The sequence below is a fragment of the Ailuropoda melanoleuca genome, chromosome 16 (genome assembly GCF_002007445.2).
Source record: "Ailuropoda melanoleuca isolate Jingjing chromosome 16, ASM200744v2, whole genome shotgun sequence".
Lineage (NCBI taxonomy): Eukaryota > Metazoa > Chordata > Mammalia > Carnivora > Ursidae > Ailuropoda > Ailuropoda melanoleuca.
The window spans coordinates 52830094-52845854 of NC_048233.1; the positions used below are offsets into that span (position 1 = coordinate 52830094).

General features: G+C 34.5%; 1 protein-coding gene across 6 annotated transcripts in view; it reads left to right on the top strand.

Annotated features, from left to right (window-relative positions):
* PRMT3 (protein arginine methyltransferase 3) overlaps positions 1-15761 on the top strand; it is a 132970-nt gene that overhangs the window by 62722 nt on the left and 54487 nt on the right. For all 6 annotated transcript variants that reach the window (XR_004621147.1, XR_002142885.2, XM_034644656.1 and 3 more), the window contains one exon: positions 10346-10424. Coding sequence is in view for 4 of the 6 variants with exons in the window: in XM_034644656.1 (XP_034500547.1) it covers positions 10346-10424 (79 nt within the window). In the remaining 2 variants the exon portion in view is untranslated. The remainder of the gene's footprint in view (positions 1-10345; positions 10425-15761) is intronic.

The window sequence follows — 15761 nt, forward strand, 5'->3', positions numbered from 1 at the left end:
GACAGAGATAGAGACAGCCAGTGAGAGAGGGAACAGAAGCAGGGGCAGTGGGAGAGGAAGGAGCAGGCTCATACTGGAGGAGCCTGATGTGGGGCTCGATCCCATAACGCCGGGATCACGCCCTGAGCCGAAGGCAGACGCTTAACCGCTGTGCCACCCAGGCGCCCCTAGTTGTAATTTTTAAAGTAGAATATCCAATTATAATTTTTTTTTCAACTGGTATGGGGATTGGGAACACTTTTAAAAATTAATATTCATTGCGGCACTTGACTGGCTCAGTTGATAGGGCATGCAACTCTCAATTTCACGGTTGTGAGTTTGAACCCCACATTGGGTAAATAAAACCTTCGTATTTTTTTTTTAATTTTGTTTTTTTAAAGATTTATTTATTTATTTATTTATTTGACAGAGATAGAGACAGCCAGCGAGAGAGGGAACACAAGCAGGGGGAATGGGAGAGGAAGAAGCAGGCTTCCAGCGGAGGAGCCTGATGTGGGGCTTGATCCCAGAACACCGGGATCACGCCCCAAGCCAAAGGCAGACGCTTAACGACTGAGCCACCCAGGCACCCCTAAATAAAACCTTTTTAAAAAGTAAAAATTAATACTGCATTTCATACCCTTATCCTTGGAAATCATTTCTGTAAGTCTGGAGTAAGACCCATATGTGCATTTGGAAAGATCTTGGAAGATTCAGTTTTGCCTTTTTTTTTTTTTTTTTAAGATTTATTTACCTTTGCGGGGGGAGCACGTAAGCAGGGAGAGGGGCAGAAGAGGGTGAGGGAAAGAATTTCAAGCAGACTCCCCACTGAGTGTGGAGCCTGCTGTGGGGTTCTGTCTCACAACACTGAGATCATGACCTGAGCTGAAGCCAAGAGTCAGAGGGTCAGCTGATTGAGCCATGTAGGCACCTCCAGTTTTGCCTTCCATAGGCTTGGTTAATGGACCATTTGCTTGTTCATTAAGTGAGAGTGCCATCTAGTGGGGGAAAGACTTTCAAAATGATAGAGGAGTTTTTCAAACTTCAGAAGAGTATGCAGAAGGAGTTATCTCCTGTGTTATGTTCTCCAGAAGTCCATGGCACGTAAAAGTGAGAACTATATGTTGTAAGGTATGAGAAGAGGAAGGAAGTAGTCTTGCAGGAGAGTAGCAAGCACATAATAATTGATTAATAAATGGTAGCTACTACCGTTACTTTCATTCTTCTTGCATGAAGGTAACGATCAAGTGAAGTAATAGTGAAATAGGAGCTGCTCTGACAAATATTTGTTATACATATGTAAAATTTATTATTGCTTTTTGACTATATAATACACAGAAGTTACAAATTCATCTTGTCTTTACCCTACCACTCAGGACCCACACTGAATCCCTCAACAAAGTCTATTACCAATTTCTAGTGTATCCTTCTTATAACTTACTATAATATATCTCTACCTCTTGGCACATTCATTCATTTCTTTAACAAATATTGTGTGGCTGCTTATGTGCCTGACACTGTTCTAGGAAGGATAAGACAGTGAACAAAATAGACGACAAGCCCCATTCTTATATTTAGTGTGAGTAAGCATATTCTGCATATTGTTCTACACCTTCCTTCTTTCATCTCTTTTAAATCTATGAATTTCCCATTATGACTACTGTAGCTGTATCCCGCAGATTTTTTGTTCAACTCAAACTATTACCCTGTTATCTCTGCTTTGATGAATGAATTATTTGGAAGTATGTTGTTTAATTTCTAAACATTTGGAAATTTTTTAGTTTTCTTTCTGTTACTGATTTGTTATTTAATTGGATTGATATCAGAGGACATACTATGTATGTTATCATTACATTAAATTTGTTCAGACTTGCTTTATGCCCCAGAATACGGTCTATTTTGTTGAATGTTCCACATTTATTTAAATGAATGTGTATTCTGCTGTTGTTGAATGGACTGTTATATAATTGTCAGTTGGGTCAAGTTGGTTGATAGTATGATTCAGATCTTATAAGTGCTTATTACTTTAAGTCTATCTGTTCTCTTAGCTACTTAAAAGAAGAATAAATAATGCAGTTTCTACATATAGTTCAGGAGTTGTTTCTCTTTTCACTTCTGTCAGTTTTTGCTTCAGATATTTTTGTGTAGTTTTTAGGTGCATACACATTAGAATTGTTGTGTATTATTGATAAAGTTTGGCTTCTTAATCATTATGAAATATTGTTCTTTGTCCCTATTAAATTTGGTCCTTTAGTTTAATTTAGCATTTTTCTAATTAATTTGTACTATTCCAGACACATTTTAACATTTATAAACAGATTTGAGTGTGTATTCCTTTTGCCTTCTCCCAGACTATTGCATATTATATAACTAGTCATAAAATCTTCCTTTTAATAAGTTGTGAAATACAACATGCGCAGAAGATAGCATAAACTTACACAGTGTAAGAAATAGTTACATAATGAACACTGGTATAATCATTAGATCAGAATATAGAAAGCAGCTGCCAAGTATCTTTTCAATTTTCTTCAGATATCTTTATATACTAATTTCATCTTCAAATGTCTTTCTTACATATCTTTTGAAATATTTTAAAATATCTTTTCTATCTTTAATTGTATCTGTTACAACTTCTTTTCCACCCCAGAGAGGTTACCACTCTCCTACCTCTGTGGTAATCATTTACTTGCTTTCTTTATGTTTTTGGCACTTTGATTTACATTCCAAATCAGTGTGGTTTATATTTTCCAGTTTTTGAGATTTATGTAAATGGAATCAAAACATAGTATGTTTTTGTATTAAAAATAGCTTTTTGCTTTCTTTACTAAGTCATGTTTACAACATTCATCAACATTGCCAGTATGGATAATTTGTACATTTTCATTTCTGTATATTCTGTTGTGTGACTATATAACAGTGTGTTTATTATTCCACAGTTGGTGGACACTGGATCATTTCCAGTTTTTTCACCATGACAAATAATAGTGCTGGTGAATACAGGTACACATATGCCATTACACTCAAGTGTGCTTTTCTGCATGTATATTTAGAAGTAGAATTGCCAGATAACAGGGTGTGCCGCTCTTCTGCATTACGAGATGATGCCAAACTTTTCTGAAGTAGTAAAAAAAATTTTTTATTGTTCCATAGACTTGTCAACATTGGACATTGTACGACTTTGTAATTACCGCCTCTCTGCTAGTCAGCAGTACTTTCTATTTGTGTTTGAATTACTAATGAAGTTCACCATTTCTATTTGTGATTATTGGCTCTTTGGATTACCTGTTCTGTGAAGTAAATGTATATAATTCTTTGTCCATTTTCCTTTGGATTACCTGTTTTTTTCTTAATGATTAGTGGGAAGTAAAGATATGTGTGTGTTTGATATCTTTACAAACTCTGACTTTTTAATTCTTTTTATGTTTTTTGATCAACAGAGGTTCTGAATTTTAATCTAGTCAAACTTATTGGTCTTTTTTTTATAGTTCATACTCCCACCCCACCCCAGAACATGAAAGTATTCTCCACAAACTTACATATAAGTCTTTAATTACCTTAGACAGTTGTGGGAATAAAAATTGTCAGTCTTTCTGGAGCAGGTTGATGACACAGAGCAAAATCTTAAATGTACATGTCCTTTAATCCAGAAATTCTGCTTCAAGAAGTTTATCTTAGCTAAATACATAAAACATTGAAAAGACGTCTTTGTGTGTGTGTGTGTGTGTGTGTGTGTACATATACATGTTCAAAATATTATTTTTCCTACCCATTGTAGAGTAAATAAATGCAAAACGTACAGATATTCTCGTTGCTTGATACCCTCAGCCATCTTGCATTTGCCAAGTGTGTAAGTGTGATATCTGTCTCAGTCATTGTAGAGCTGTCAGAAAGGAAACTACCTTACCCAAAAGGATTTTACACAGTTTTAAAAATCTCAGTATCTTCATCATCATATTTGTGATAATTTCATTAGCTTTAGCACATTTTAAATGGAAAGAGTCAAGGGATAGACTGGGGAATCATTGAAAATTGAAAGAATCAAGGGATAGACTGGGGAATCATTGAGAAAACTTTACAATTCAGGTATTCATTGTGTAAGGCTCTTATAAACGTAATGGTGAAATAAATAGAGGTTACATTATATCCTGTAAAAACTTGAGTTTGGTACATTTTTAGCAGAGAGCATTGTAGATTAGGAGAAAGTGCTTATCTGATTACTTTATAGATAATCTCTAGAGCAGTGCTTCTCAGTGGTGAAGGGTATCCAGTTTTGCCCACCTGGGGATATTAGGGCATTGGGAAATGTCTGGAAACATCTTAGTTTTTTACAGCAGGTGGGGGTGTTGGGGAGGGAGAGAGACAGGAGGAGAGTGCTGGTGGCCTTTGGTAGGGGTACTACTAAACATCAGACAATGGACAGGATTGCCTCTACAATAAAATATTATCTGGCCCAAAATGTCAATAATGCCAAGGTTAAGAAACCCTGCTTTAAAGTTGTCGTTTCTAAGCATTGATAATAACTCAGCTTCTAAATGAGATCATATTGTAAAGGCCACCTGACCTCGTATGGAACATTAAGGAAGATTTTCCTTAAAAGGTATCATAATTAAGAATGTATTTTGTCACACAGGTATACAATAGACATTTCTTTAACCAGTCTTCATTTAATTCAGCAAATTAATGATGTTCTGCATTCTTTCTGTATAACGTGCTAGATTCCATGGCTAACTGAACACTTAAAGCTGATAAATTACCTTCAGTATGCCGCTCCTGTTTTGCTCCTATTAGTTGTATTATAGGTTTACCAAGAGCTTATTGTTTTCCCTGCTTCTTTATATAATATCAGTTAATATTAACATAAACTGTTGAACAAGACTGTGAAAAAGATTCCTGTTGAATAAAGTAGTGAGTAAAACGATTGTGACAGAATAGAAGTGGGAAGGTGGGAATTACAGAATTCAGAGATTCTCCACTTGGCAAGGTACCCTTAGATTCTTTTTTCTATTTTAAAATAGCCCAAACTGGAAATTACTTACAACCCATTATGAGTGTGGTTTATGCAAAGAAGATTATGAAGATCCTGACTCATAGATTCACCCTCAAAGAGTATTAGTAAACAAATCTACATTTGTGATTTTTTCTTAAAATGTATTGTTTTCAATTAACAACCAACTAGTAGTCCCAATTACATTGGATAACAGTTCTGTCTACAGTGAATTTTTCAGAATTGAGAATAGTGTTGGAAAAAAGTGTCATGAAATATTTATTATGCTTCAGAAATTTACCAAAAATTGGGTTTAGATTTTGTAGCCTTGTTTACTTGTTAAAAGTAATCTTGGGGCGCCTGGGTGGCACAGCGGTTGAGCGTCTGCCTTCGGCTCAGGGCGTGATCCTGGTGTTATGGGATCGAGCCCTACATCAGGCTCCTCCGCTGTGAGCCTGCTTCTTCCTCTCCCACTGCCCCTGCTTGTGTTCCCTCTCTCGCTGGCTGTCTCTATCTCTGTCGAATAAATAAATAAATAAAATCTTTTTAAAAAAATAAAAATAAAAGTAACCTTTTATTTTTATCTTTAGATAAATTCAATTATTGAGTATTTGTCACCAGACTTTTTACAGATTAACTCTTTATTTTATCTGTAACTCTCCCCTGCCTTTCTTTTTTTAAAATAATTAATTCTGCCTATCAGTAACTCAGTTATTTGCGCTAAAAAAAAATTAAGAGAATACCTTATACTGAAGATATCACAAGTTTCTTTTATCATTAATTTATTCTAAGAAGATATGAACAGACATTTTAAAAATAAGGTTCCCATTTCAATGATGTTAATATCTTAGTCCCAGATTTAATCCAATGTGTTTCTTTTGTAGTAATTAATTTCTGAAGTGTAAATGCAAATTTTAATTTTAAAAAGTAAATGTCACTTTGGAAAGAAGAGTGCCCCATGAGCATCATGGGAGAAAATATTGGGTATAATTCTCTTCCAGATGGCACCCCTACAGGTGAGGCAGCAGCCTGTGAAATTACAGTCTGAATTACACTGCAGATGAGCTGGGCATTTGGAGCAGCGCCTTCTGATATCAGTAATAAATGACTTGGTTCAGAACCAAGGACAGTTCCCAGGAAATTAAAGGCTATTCTATCATGTAGGGAGCCTATAGTAAAATGAAGTTTAGCAAAGTGGAAAGTTGAGAGAAAGGACGGCAGTTAGCAATACATATATGAATCTTTTCATCTAATATTTAAAGCTATATATATTAGTTTATCTCACAGATGTCATATACTGGTTCTACATATATTCTAATATTTGCATTGATTTTCTAAACTGATAATTTTCATAATGGACAGTGGCTAAGAGCCAGTTGCCAACGAAGTTATCACTCTGACATATTATGAATCATATACCTATTATAAATTCTAATCTTGTTTAATATGCTTTATGGGAAATTTTTCATTTCAGAACACTTGATTCCTTAATTACAAAGGTAGTATAATATAATACAAACACTAAATCTTATTTTCAATTAGGTAAATCAATGTAAGAAGCAACATGGAATAATTATTCAGAACATGACTCTGTAGTTAGACCAAGGTTCAAATTCTGGGTCATTCAACTATTTCTGTGACGATAAGCAGTTTTTTAAGTCCTATGGTTTTAAGCTATTTAACATTTGTAAGCCTTAATTTCCTCATCAGTTAAATGGAAATAACAATAAAATGTGCTTTAGGGAAGAATTAAATAAGTTAATCCTTATAAAGATAATACAGTAAAATTCAACAATTATCACTACTATTTGAGAATTTTAATTTTAGAAAGCAAAACAGCATTTAAAAATAACCAATTTTAGGGGTGCCCAGGTGGCCCAGTCAGTTAAGCATCCAACTCTTGATCTCAGCTCAGGTCTTGTTCCCGGGGTTGTGAGTTCAGGTACTGTGTTGGGCTTCATGCTGGGCCTGGAACCTACTTTAAAAAAGAAAAAACGTTCTTAAAATAATCAGTTTTATTTTGTACCAGAAAAATAACAAAAAGCAGGTACCGTTTCATTTTTAACAAGCATAATGATGTATGATATTAGTAACTCTTTTATTCATTGAGTAATTTCTTATTGAGTTGCTCCTGTCTACCAGCCACATTTGTAGCCTTCAGGAATATAGCTTCAAACAATATAGATAAAGTCCTTGCTCCTCTTGGAGCTTACATTTTAGTCAGGAGTTGAACACAAAAATAAACCATATTTTAATTCATGAGTGCCACAATGAAATACAAAGTAGGGTAGAGAAATGGAGCTAGATAGAGGAAAAAGATATTTTATGTGAAGACATCAGGAAAATCCTTTTTGAGGAGGCAATAGTTGAGCAGAAACCTGACTGCTGAGTGAAAAGAATGACAAATAAAATTGTCAGTCTTCACTGACTCTAAATGTGAAGAAACGTGAATCTATTCTCGGTTTGAAGGAATGCTTGTGTGTTGATTTACTAGTTCAGCTAGTCTTAAAGTTTATAAACTACTTTGACAGAATAGAAGCCTCATCATATACTTACATAAGCAATACTTGGATACCGAAGTGGAAAATTATAGATACAGGATACTGTTTTTAATTCTACACTAATGAAGAGAGAAAAGGAGGATAAAAATGGGGAAAGATGAAAGAAGAAAGACTTGCGTTAGCCCTCTGCTTCTATCCATGTTAGCCCCATTCTACACCAGTTTAAAATATGTCACAATTTAATCTCTGATGGATGGCTAATAATAACTTTATCATAAATGCGATAAATAAGCATGTTGTTAGAAGGAACTACTTTCAGTTACTGATGGAAAAGACTTTGGTTTTTTTGTAATACATGGAAGTAAGACAGTTTGGACATAGGAAGCAAAATAACTTAGATTTTTGCCAATTACTTTGAAAGTTAGTATTAGAAACAGTTTGACAGTACCAAATCAATGACAAACTAATTTTTTTGCCCCCTTCCAAAAAAGACTAGACTATAATGAATACTTATTTTATATCAAAATATGAATTTATTTTATTTTAATGTTTTAACATGTGGTAATCTTGCAAATAGGGACTGTTTTTTCCCCAACCTATAAACATGTTTTACCAGCTGATCTTTTTCCTTTTTATGTGCACTGGTCTGAAAAAAGAAGTAATAGAAGGTAAATAGAAGACTTCTCTTTTAATAATTCCTTGGCATCAATTAAAATTCGCTTTAATCAACAGGTGAATGCTTATTTATAAGCAAGTGTGTGCATAGATCTGCATGATAATTATGTCAGATTGATAAAGATTTCTTAGTTGACTTTCAAAAGTTCCTTGTTCTTTGAATACACAGATGATATTAATAGTGAACAAACTTGTAAGAGTTAAACATATTACTGAGATACTCTAACCAAAAGAACAGTTTCCACCAAATCCTTAATTTTCCTAGTGTAAACAAATTAATAAAAGGTTTTGTCGCTCTTACTTTTGTAGGCAAGTATTTTCTTCTCAGTGAATTGGTATGTTGCTGGGAGTGGGTAAACATCAATGTAGAGTTGCTAGTTGCAGTCCAGTTAGGTTTTTTTTTTTAAGTGATTCAGGCTTGTGAGCTGCATTTTCTATAAATTTAAATGTGCTGTAAATCTGTTGTGAAGATTTGGAGTGCCTGGGTGGCTCAGTTGGTTAAGCGACTGACTTCGGCTCAGGTCATGATCCTGGGGTCCTGGGATAGAGCCCAGCATCAGGCTCCTTGTGCAGCTGAGAGCCTGCTTCTCCCTCTGACCCTACCCCCTCACGCTCTTTTGCTCTTTCTCTCTTCCTCTCAAATAAATAAATAAAATCTTTAAATATAATGATATTCTCTTGTGAAGATTATCCATCCCAAGTTTGCAAGTTTTCCCTGTTCTAGAGACCCCTTTAAAAAGTCTTTGCTCATGTGGTTAGGGTATTGCATTTATCCTGTCAGTTATTTGTGCGCAGAACAAATGAGTAAGTGAGAACAATTTTTATTTAGAATGCTGTCATTAGGGCAGAATTCATGTTGGCTTACTCTAAGCAGTAAGACAGTGTTTTATGTGCTAAGCACTGTGCTGAGCACTTGACTCTTCCTGCTGCTCTGGGTAGTTGTGGGGTAGGCTCTAGAACGAGAAAGACTGACTCAAGCTGTCATTGATCCTTTACTCATGATACCAGTAGTGGTAAATTTTCTTTTCACCTGTGCTATGATTATCCTTTCTTGTTAGAGGATTCATTACTGGTTTCTTTTTTTTTTTTTTAAAGATTTTTATTTATTTATTTGACAGAGATAGAGACAGCCAGTGAGAGAGGAACACAAGCAGGGGGAGTGGGAGAGGAAGAAGCAGGCTCACAGCAGAGGAGCCCGATGTGGGGCTCGATCCCATAACGCCGGGATCACGCCCTGAGCTGAAGGCAGACGCTTAACCGCTGTGCCACCCAGGCGCCCCTCATTACTGGGTTTCTAAAATGGAGTACTCCAGGGCTGTATTTCATGAACATAGAACCCTAGTTGTGCAAGGTGTTGAAAGGTATAAAATAGGAAAAAAAAAAAGTTTTTAGTCAAAAGGTGGGTAACACCTAGTTAAGATATGTTCAGTAGTCCTCTTTACCATGACACTTCCCAGAACTATTAATTTGCTAATTTGCATTATGAATCTCAAGATGACAGTAAAGCATCTGGTATTTCTTAAAGATTCCCTCCTTTTTTTTTTTTTTTTTTTTTTTTTTTTTTGAACAAAAGAGAAAGTCATTTGGAGGGAAGCTCTTTGGGAAATGCTATTCTAGACTAGGCTTTCTTAACCTTAGCTCTGTCAACTTTGGGGGCTGGACCGTTTGTTGTTGTGGGACTTCCTATGCATTGTATTGTGTTTCTCAGCATTTCTTGGCTTTACCTTTCTAGATGCCAGTAGCACCCTTCCTTCCCCCCTGAGTTGTGACAATCAAAAATGGCACTAGACATTGTCGGATGTCCTCCAGGGCACAAAAATCTGGTTGAGAACCACTGCCTGTATTAATATTGCAATATTCCAGGAGTTAGAGGGTACATTAACAATTTCTGTCTCAGATTTTCTTTTTAATGAGGAAGAAGCAATGGTCTAGAAAATGGAAGCACGGATTAAGAAGGTTCAGTACATTCGACTATAATAAACTTTCTGGGTCCACTTTATACACTGTCCTGATTTTTTAAATGTACTTGGAGAATTTAATGCATAAAGTAATTGCAAACTTCACAGAAAATTATATGGCAGAGACAAAAAACACATCTTTTATAAAAAGAGTAGCCCAGATATTTAAATTGATATACTTATGAGGATATTGACTATACATTTCTAAAATCCTTTCTTTTTTTTTTTTTTTTTTGTATTTTATACAGGGCTATTTTCTTCTTTTTGAGTCTATGTTAGATTCTGTCCTTTATGCAAAGAACAAATACTTGGCAAAAGGAGGATCGGGTGAGTAAAAATTCTAGTTTTAATAATGTAATTTTGGTCTGGCAGAATCAAGTGAACCTTTGGATTTCAAATAAACTATGCATGACTGAGAAAGTTTCCAATAGAAACGAAAATGTTCCATTAGATGAAGCTTGAAGACAGTCGTTTACTATACTGTTGATAGCGGAACATTATAGAAGATATGCAGCACTCCAAGGTAATGGTATTCTCGAGAATGTCTTTTATAAAAATACTAGTGGTAGGACTAGCTTTGGAAGCTGTTTGACGTTGAAATCAAAATCTAACCAGAAACTCCTTTTGATTTTTAATCCTTATGGCATTTAGTTTTTGTTTTTGTTTTTTTCCTATAGAGTATTTCATACTAGGTTGGAAATTACCTACTTTACTGGAAAATTTTCCATGACTTCACTAAATGTATAAACCTGACATCTCTGTGATTTAATGAGAGCATTTAAAAAGTGACTGGTTTCTACTAAGTTTATAAAGTGCAGCATACCCAGTCAGTATTTTTATACTGTATATACTGCATTTTTTTATCAGTAGTTTTATTGGATCCCAGTAAATTTGGAAAGCTTTCTCATATTAATTCTGTATACTCTAAGTGAGATTGTGTTTTTGTAAGCCTTCTGCTATGAACAGTTTTATACAAACAGTCCTTTTCAGGGCAGGGATTATGTCTTGTCCATCTTTGACCCTTGCACAAGCTCTGCTGCTCCTGGAACGTAGGTAGATCATCATATAAGTCTACTGAATCAAATCATTACAACCGAACTGAATAGCATGTGTCCCATCATTCATTCCCTTCTCCCTAAACCTTCACTTTCTCAAAGCTTCAAGATCAACAGATAGTTTCCATGGTCAGAGTACAGTTGGTAAAATTGTTACGTAAAGGAAGGGGTGCCTGGGTGGTTCAGTTGGTTAAGCATACGCCTTCAGCTCAGGTCATGGTCTCAGGGTCCTGGGATCGAACCCTGCTCAGTGAAGAGTTTGCTTCTCCCTCTCCCTCTGCCTCTCCCCTTCCCTTCCTTCCCCTCATGCTCTCTCTCTGTCTCAAATAGATAAATAAAATGTAAAATCTAAAAAATTATTTTGTAAAAAAGTAGATGAAAATTGGACATTTTGAACTAGTGACATAAAGCACTTGATCATAGTTATGCCTCCTGCCCATCCATATTCTGTGAAATCACTTTGGCAATTATGGTACAGTAAAAATCAGTGAGGCCAAAACATAAAGCACAGAAAATTCTCCAGTATAATAGAATTCTTTTATAATAGCTTTTAAATGGTTTGCCTTTCTTTTTCAAAAATACTTTCATTTATTTTATCACTATATTTTCTGCAAATATTTCAAGGTGTATTCCTGATCTCTGACATGAATCTAGCCAGAATTTTTAGATATACTTTACCCTGCAAAAATTGACTATATCTTTCTATAGTTGCAGTGGCTTTTTTAAAATCACTGTTATACTTAATGACTGAAACTAATGTTATCTACCATTTGTTGATTGTCTACTAGCTGCCAAATACTATACTTTTATCTATATTATTACATGTATAATCCTCACAACAGCCCCTTGAATTTTAGAAACAGAGGTGTCCTAGAGGACACATATTAAGTGGTCAAGCCTTGACTGTTTATTTTAAAAACTGAGATCTGCCAATTCCAATATTTGTGTTCTTTTCAGCATCCCTTTTCATTTCTCTACGAAAATGCACTTTATTGAATCTGATTCTTGCCTTAAAGTTCTAGGGAAGATTCGGGGAACTGTTTCCATACCTCCCTGAACGGTATTCATTGATCTTACTGAAGGACTGACAGCAACTTAATACATTTGAATTGAACTCTCGATGAAATTCATTAAGAACTTACAAGCATGAAAATAATGAGGTTATAGTTGATGAATCAGTAGCAGAGTATTTCCCATCATCAGGGATGAAGTGGAGGCTCCTAAGTCTAGTTCTTTTCAGATTTTTATGCAGCTAATACTAGCACTGAGGTAATCTGGAGGCATATTGAAGAGAGGTCAGCATGTAACTGCCTAGGCAGTGCTATTGAATGTTGCTTGTTAACAGAATTAAGAGAAAAGAAGGCAAAGTCAGGAATGAGTAATGTGAAGTAGACTATTTAGCTTATTTTGTGTTTGAGTATGCCTGACTATCACCAATCATCTAGGTGCTTGTTCTTCTGTAATAAAGCAAATTTTTCTTTATGTTTTTCTGAAAGATTTCCTAAGCAACTAGTGCAATGATTTTAGAAAGAATGATTGAATTATGAGAGAGAGAAAATATTAAAGATTCATATAAGCATGAGGGGACCACAATTGATATTTTTCCATGAATGTAGGTTCAATATATGTTTCACTATATATACAGTGGTATGGAGTAAGTCCTTTATAAAACACAGTCAGCCGGAATATTTCTTTTCCCTGTTATCACCAAGCAAATTCTGCAGTATTTTGGAGGTATTCATTTACTGCTATTACTACTAATAAAAATAATCTTATAAAATTAATGAAAATGTATTTACTAAAGATTGCTTCTACTATTTTTAGCTAAGATTTACAAAGCACTAGCTGTGTTCAGGAACTGTAGTGTTTTATATTCAGCTAGCTTATAGATAAAGAGGAAAACTAAGAAAATTATTTGCTGTGGGTGAGGGGATGGGTTAAATATCTAATGGGTATAAGGAGGGGCACTTGTGATGAGCACAGGGTGGTGTATGTAAGTGATAAATCACTAAATTCTATACCTGAAACTAATATGCATTGTATGTTAGCTGGCTGGAATTTAAATTAAAAATTGGGGGGAAAAGAATGATGTGCTATGACCTAAGCATATTTTTACCCCTGGAATTAAGACAAAAACAAATGTATGTTTTAGGATGACTACATAGAATGTAAATATTTTATACCCTAACAATGTCAAATACTACATTTTACAAAAATTGGGAAGAGAACGCGGGAGGCAGGTGGGAAGAAGTGTATATACTTGAGTTGTGTTATCTTTAATAGCAGGAATTCCTGGAATCTCATTTAAAGCTGACAAATCAAGTAATAGAATTGTAAGCACATTTTAGCACTGCAGAGTTAATATTAAAAGAATACTATTGATTATTAAAATTTACTGGTGAGGCTTGTGGTGAGAGATTCTGTCTATATCTTGATTGTGGTGGTGATTACATGACCGTATGTGTTTATCAAATCACATAGAATTATACACCAAAAAAGCCAAAAAGAGTGAGTTTTATTACTCGTGTAAATTATACCTTAATAAAAGTGACATTTTAAAAAAGCATGGTGGCATTTCCCACCTTGAAGCCAATTGGACTGACATGGTTTGATTTCTAACTTCTCCAAAAAATATATTAAAGCTGTATACTAACTCTGTGCCCACCTCTGTATTTGCTGTTAGTATCATCAATATTATCTACCTTTTGAATTTAAAAAATTTATGATAAAAAAAGGGAAGGGGAGGAATAAAGAAATATACTGATTTTATCATTGTTCATGATAACTTAATAGTGTTGAAAATAGAGAACTAAAGGTATTCTATAATGTAATTACATAGTTAGCTACTAAAACAAAAACATAAAACTTCCTAAATATAAGAACTAACACTTAGGAAAAAGTTAAAAAGACCGTGTAGTGAACTACTTAAAACAAAACAAAACAAAACAAACCCCAAAAACTACAGATACAGAAAAGATAACATAAAATGGTAGAGTGTGAACAAAAAAATGTTTGTCGTATCCATAAATTTAAACGGGTTAAACTCACCTATTCAGAGAAAAAGAATTTCAGTTTGGGTCACCAAAAAAAACCCCTAATTCTGTGTGCTTTATATAGGCCATCTAAAACAAAATTTTTTGGAAAAGTTTTAACCTCCAACTTAAAAAGATAGATAGTTGAGCAAATCCCCCCAGTCATGGTATTATTGATACCAGACAAGAGGGAATTGGAGAAAAATGTTATATAATCAGTCATATGAGTAGNATTTGGAAAAGTTTTAACCTCCAACTTAAAAAGATAGATAGTTGAGCAAATCCCCCCCAAAATGAAAGTAGCAGTCATGGTATTATTGATACCAGACAAGAGGGAATTGGAGAAAAATGTTATATAATCAGTCATATGAGTAGGGCTTAGAACTAAGACATAAAATCATGCCCGTATTCATAGATACTCAAAAGGTTTTTAACAAAATACAATTTACATTCTTGATTTTTTTTGAATGAGAATATGAATAGTCAGACACTAGCTTGTATGATAAAGTATATTTATCTCAACTGAAAATCTATATCATGTTTAATGGGGAAATACTAAAAACATTTCCTCTATAGTCAAAACAGGATTTGGATGGCGCTATTGTTACACCATTATTTAATATTTCACCAGAGGTACTAGTCAGTGCTATTAGAAAAGAATTTTATCTCCTTTTTGATTTATCTTCTATGTTCTTTCTAATTCTATTTGTAGAGTCTATGATTCAAACCTAGGCACTTTAAGTGGATCAACTGAAAAATGATAACAAATAATAAAATAATTTAGTACATTATTGAGCTACAAAATAACATAATTAGAAATAAGCAAAACTTATATGCAAACAGCTTTACTACTAAAAGACAGAAGATAAATAAATGGACCGATAGACCATGTTCTTGGAAAAAGAGAATCAGTGCCATAAGGATACCGATTTTCCCAAAATTAATTTAAAATTTAGTGCAATCCAAAAACGTTGACATTTGTTGAAAAGAGATGATAAGTACATGAGAGTTAATTATGCTCTTTTGTTTTTGTGTGTATTTGATATTTTTATAGGATAAATTTTATAAAATTGTAATTCCAACAAACAGGTTTGGTATTTTTAATTAGCATTTTAAAATTTTTTGGTAGTAATGGCAAGGAAAACTGAGATAGAAGGGTACCAGGGTGGGGGAGCAGGGGACAGGAAGATTAGTGATACCAAAATATTAAAACATATTACAGAGCCTCAGTAAATAAAACAATGTTCTTGAATGGACAGATAAATTGAACAAAATTGAGAATCCTGGTATAAACCAAATAATATATGGCATCTCATATAATTAAGGAAATTGTTTACTGCAGTAAATTATGTTGAGACAGTTGAGTAACCCTCTGTGTTAAAAAAAAAAACAAAAACAAAAAAACACAACAGCGCCTGGGTGGCTCCGTAGGTTAAGCATCTGCCCTCAGCTCAGGTCATGATCCTGGGGTCCTGGGATCGAGCCCTGAATTGCCTGTGTCAGGTTCCCTGCTCAGCAGGGAGTCTGTTTCTCCCTCTCCTGTTGCTGCTCCCCCTGCTTGTGTGTGTTCTCTCTCT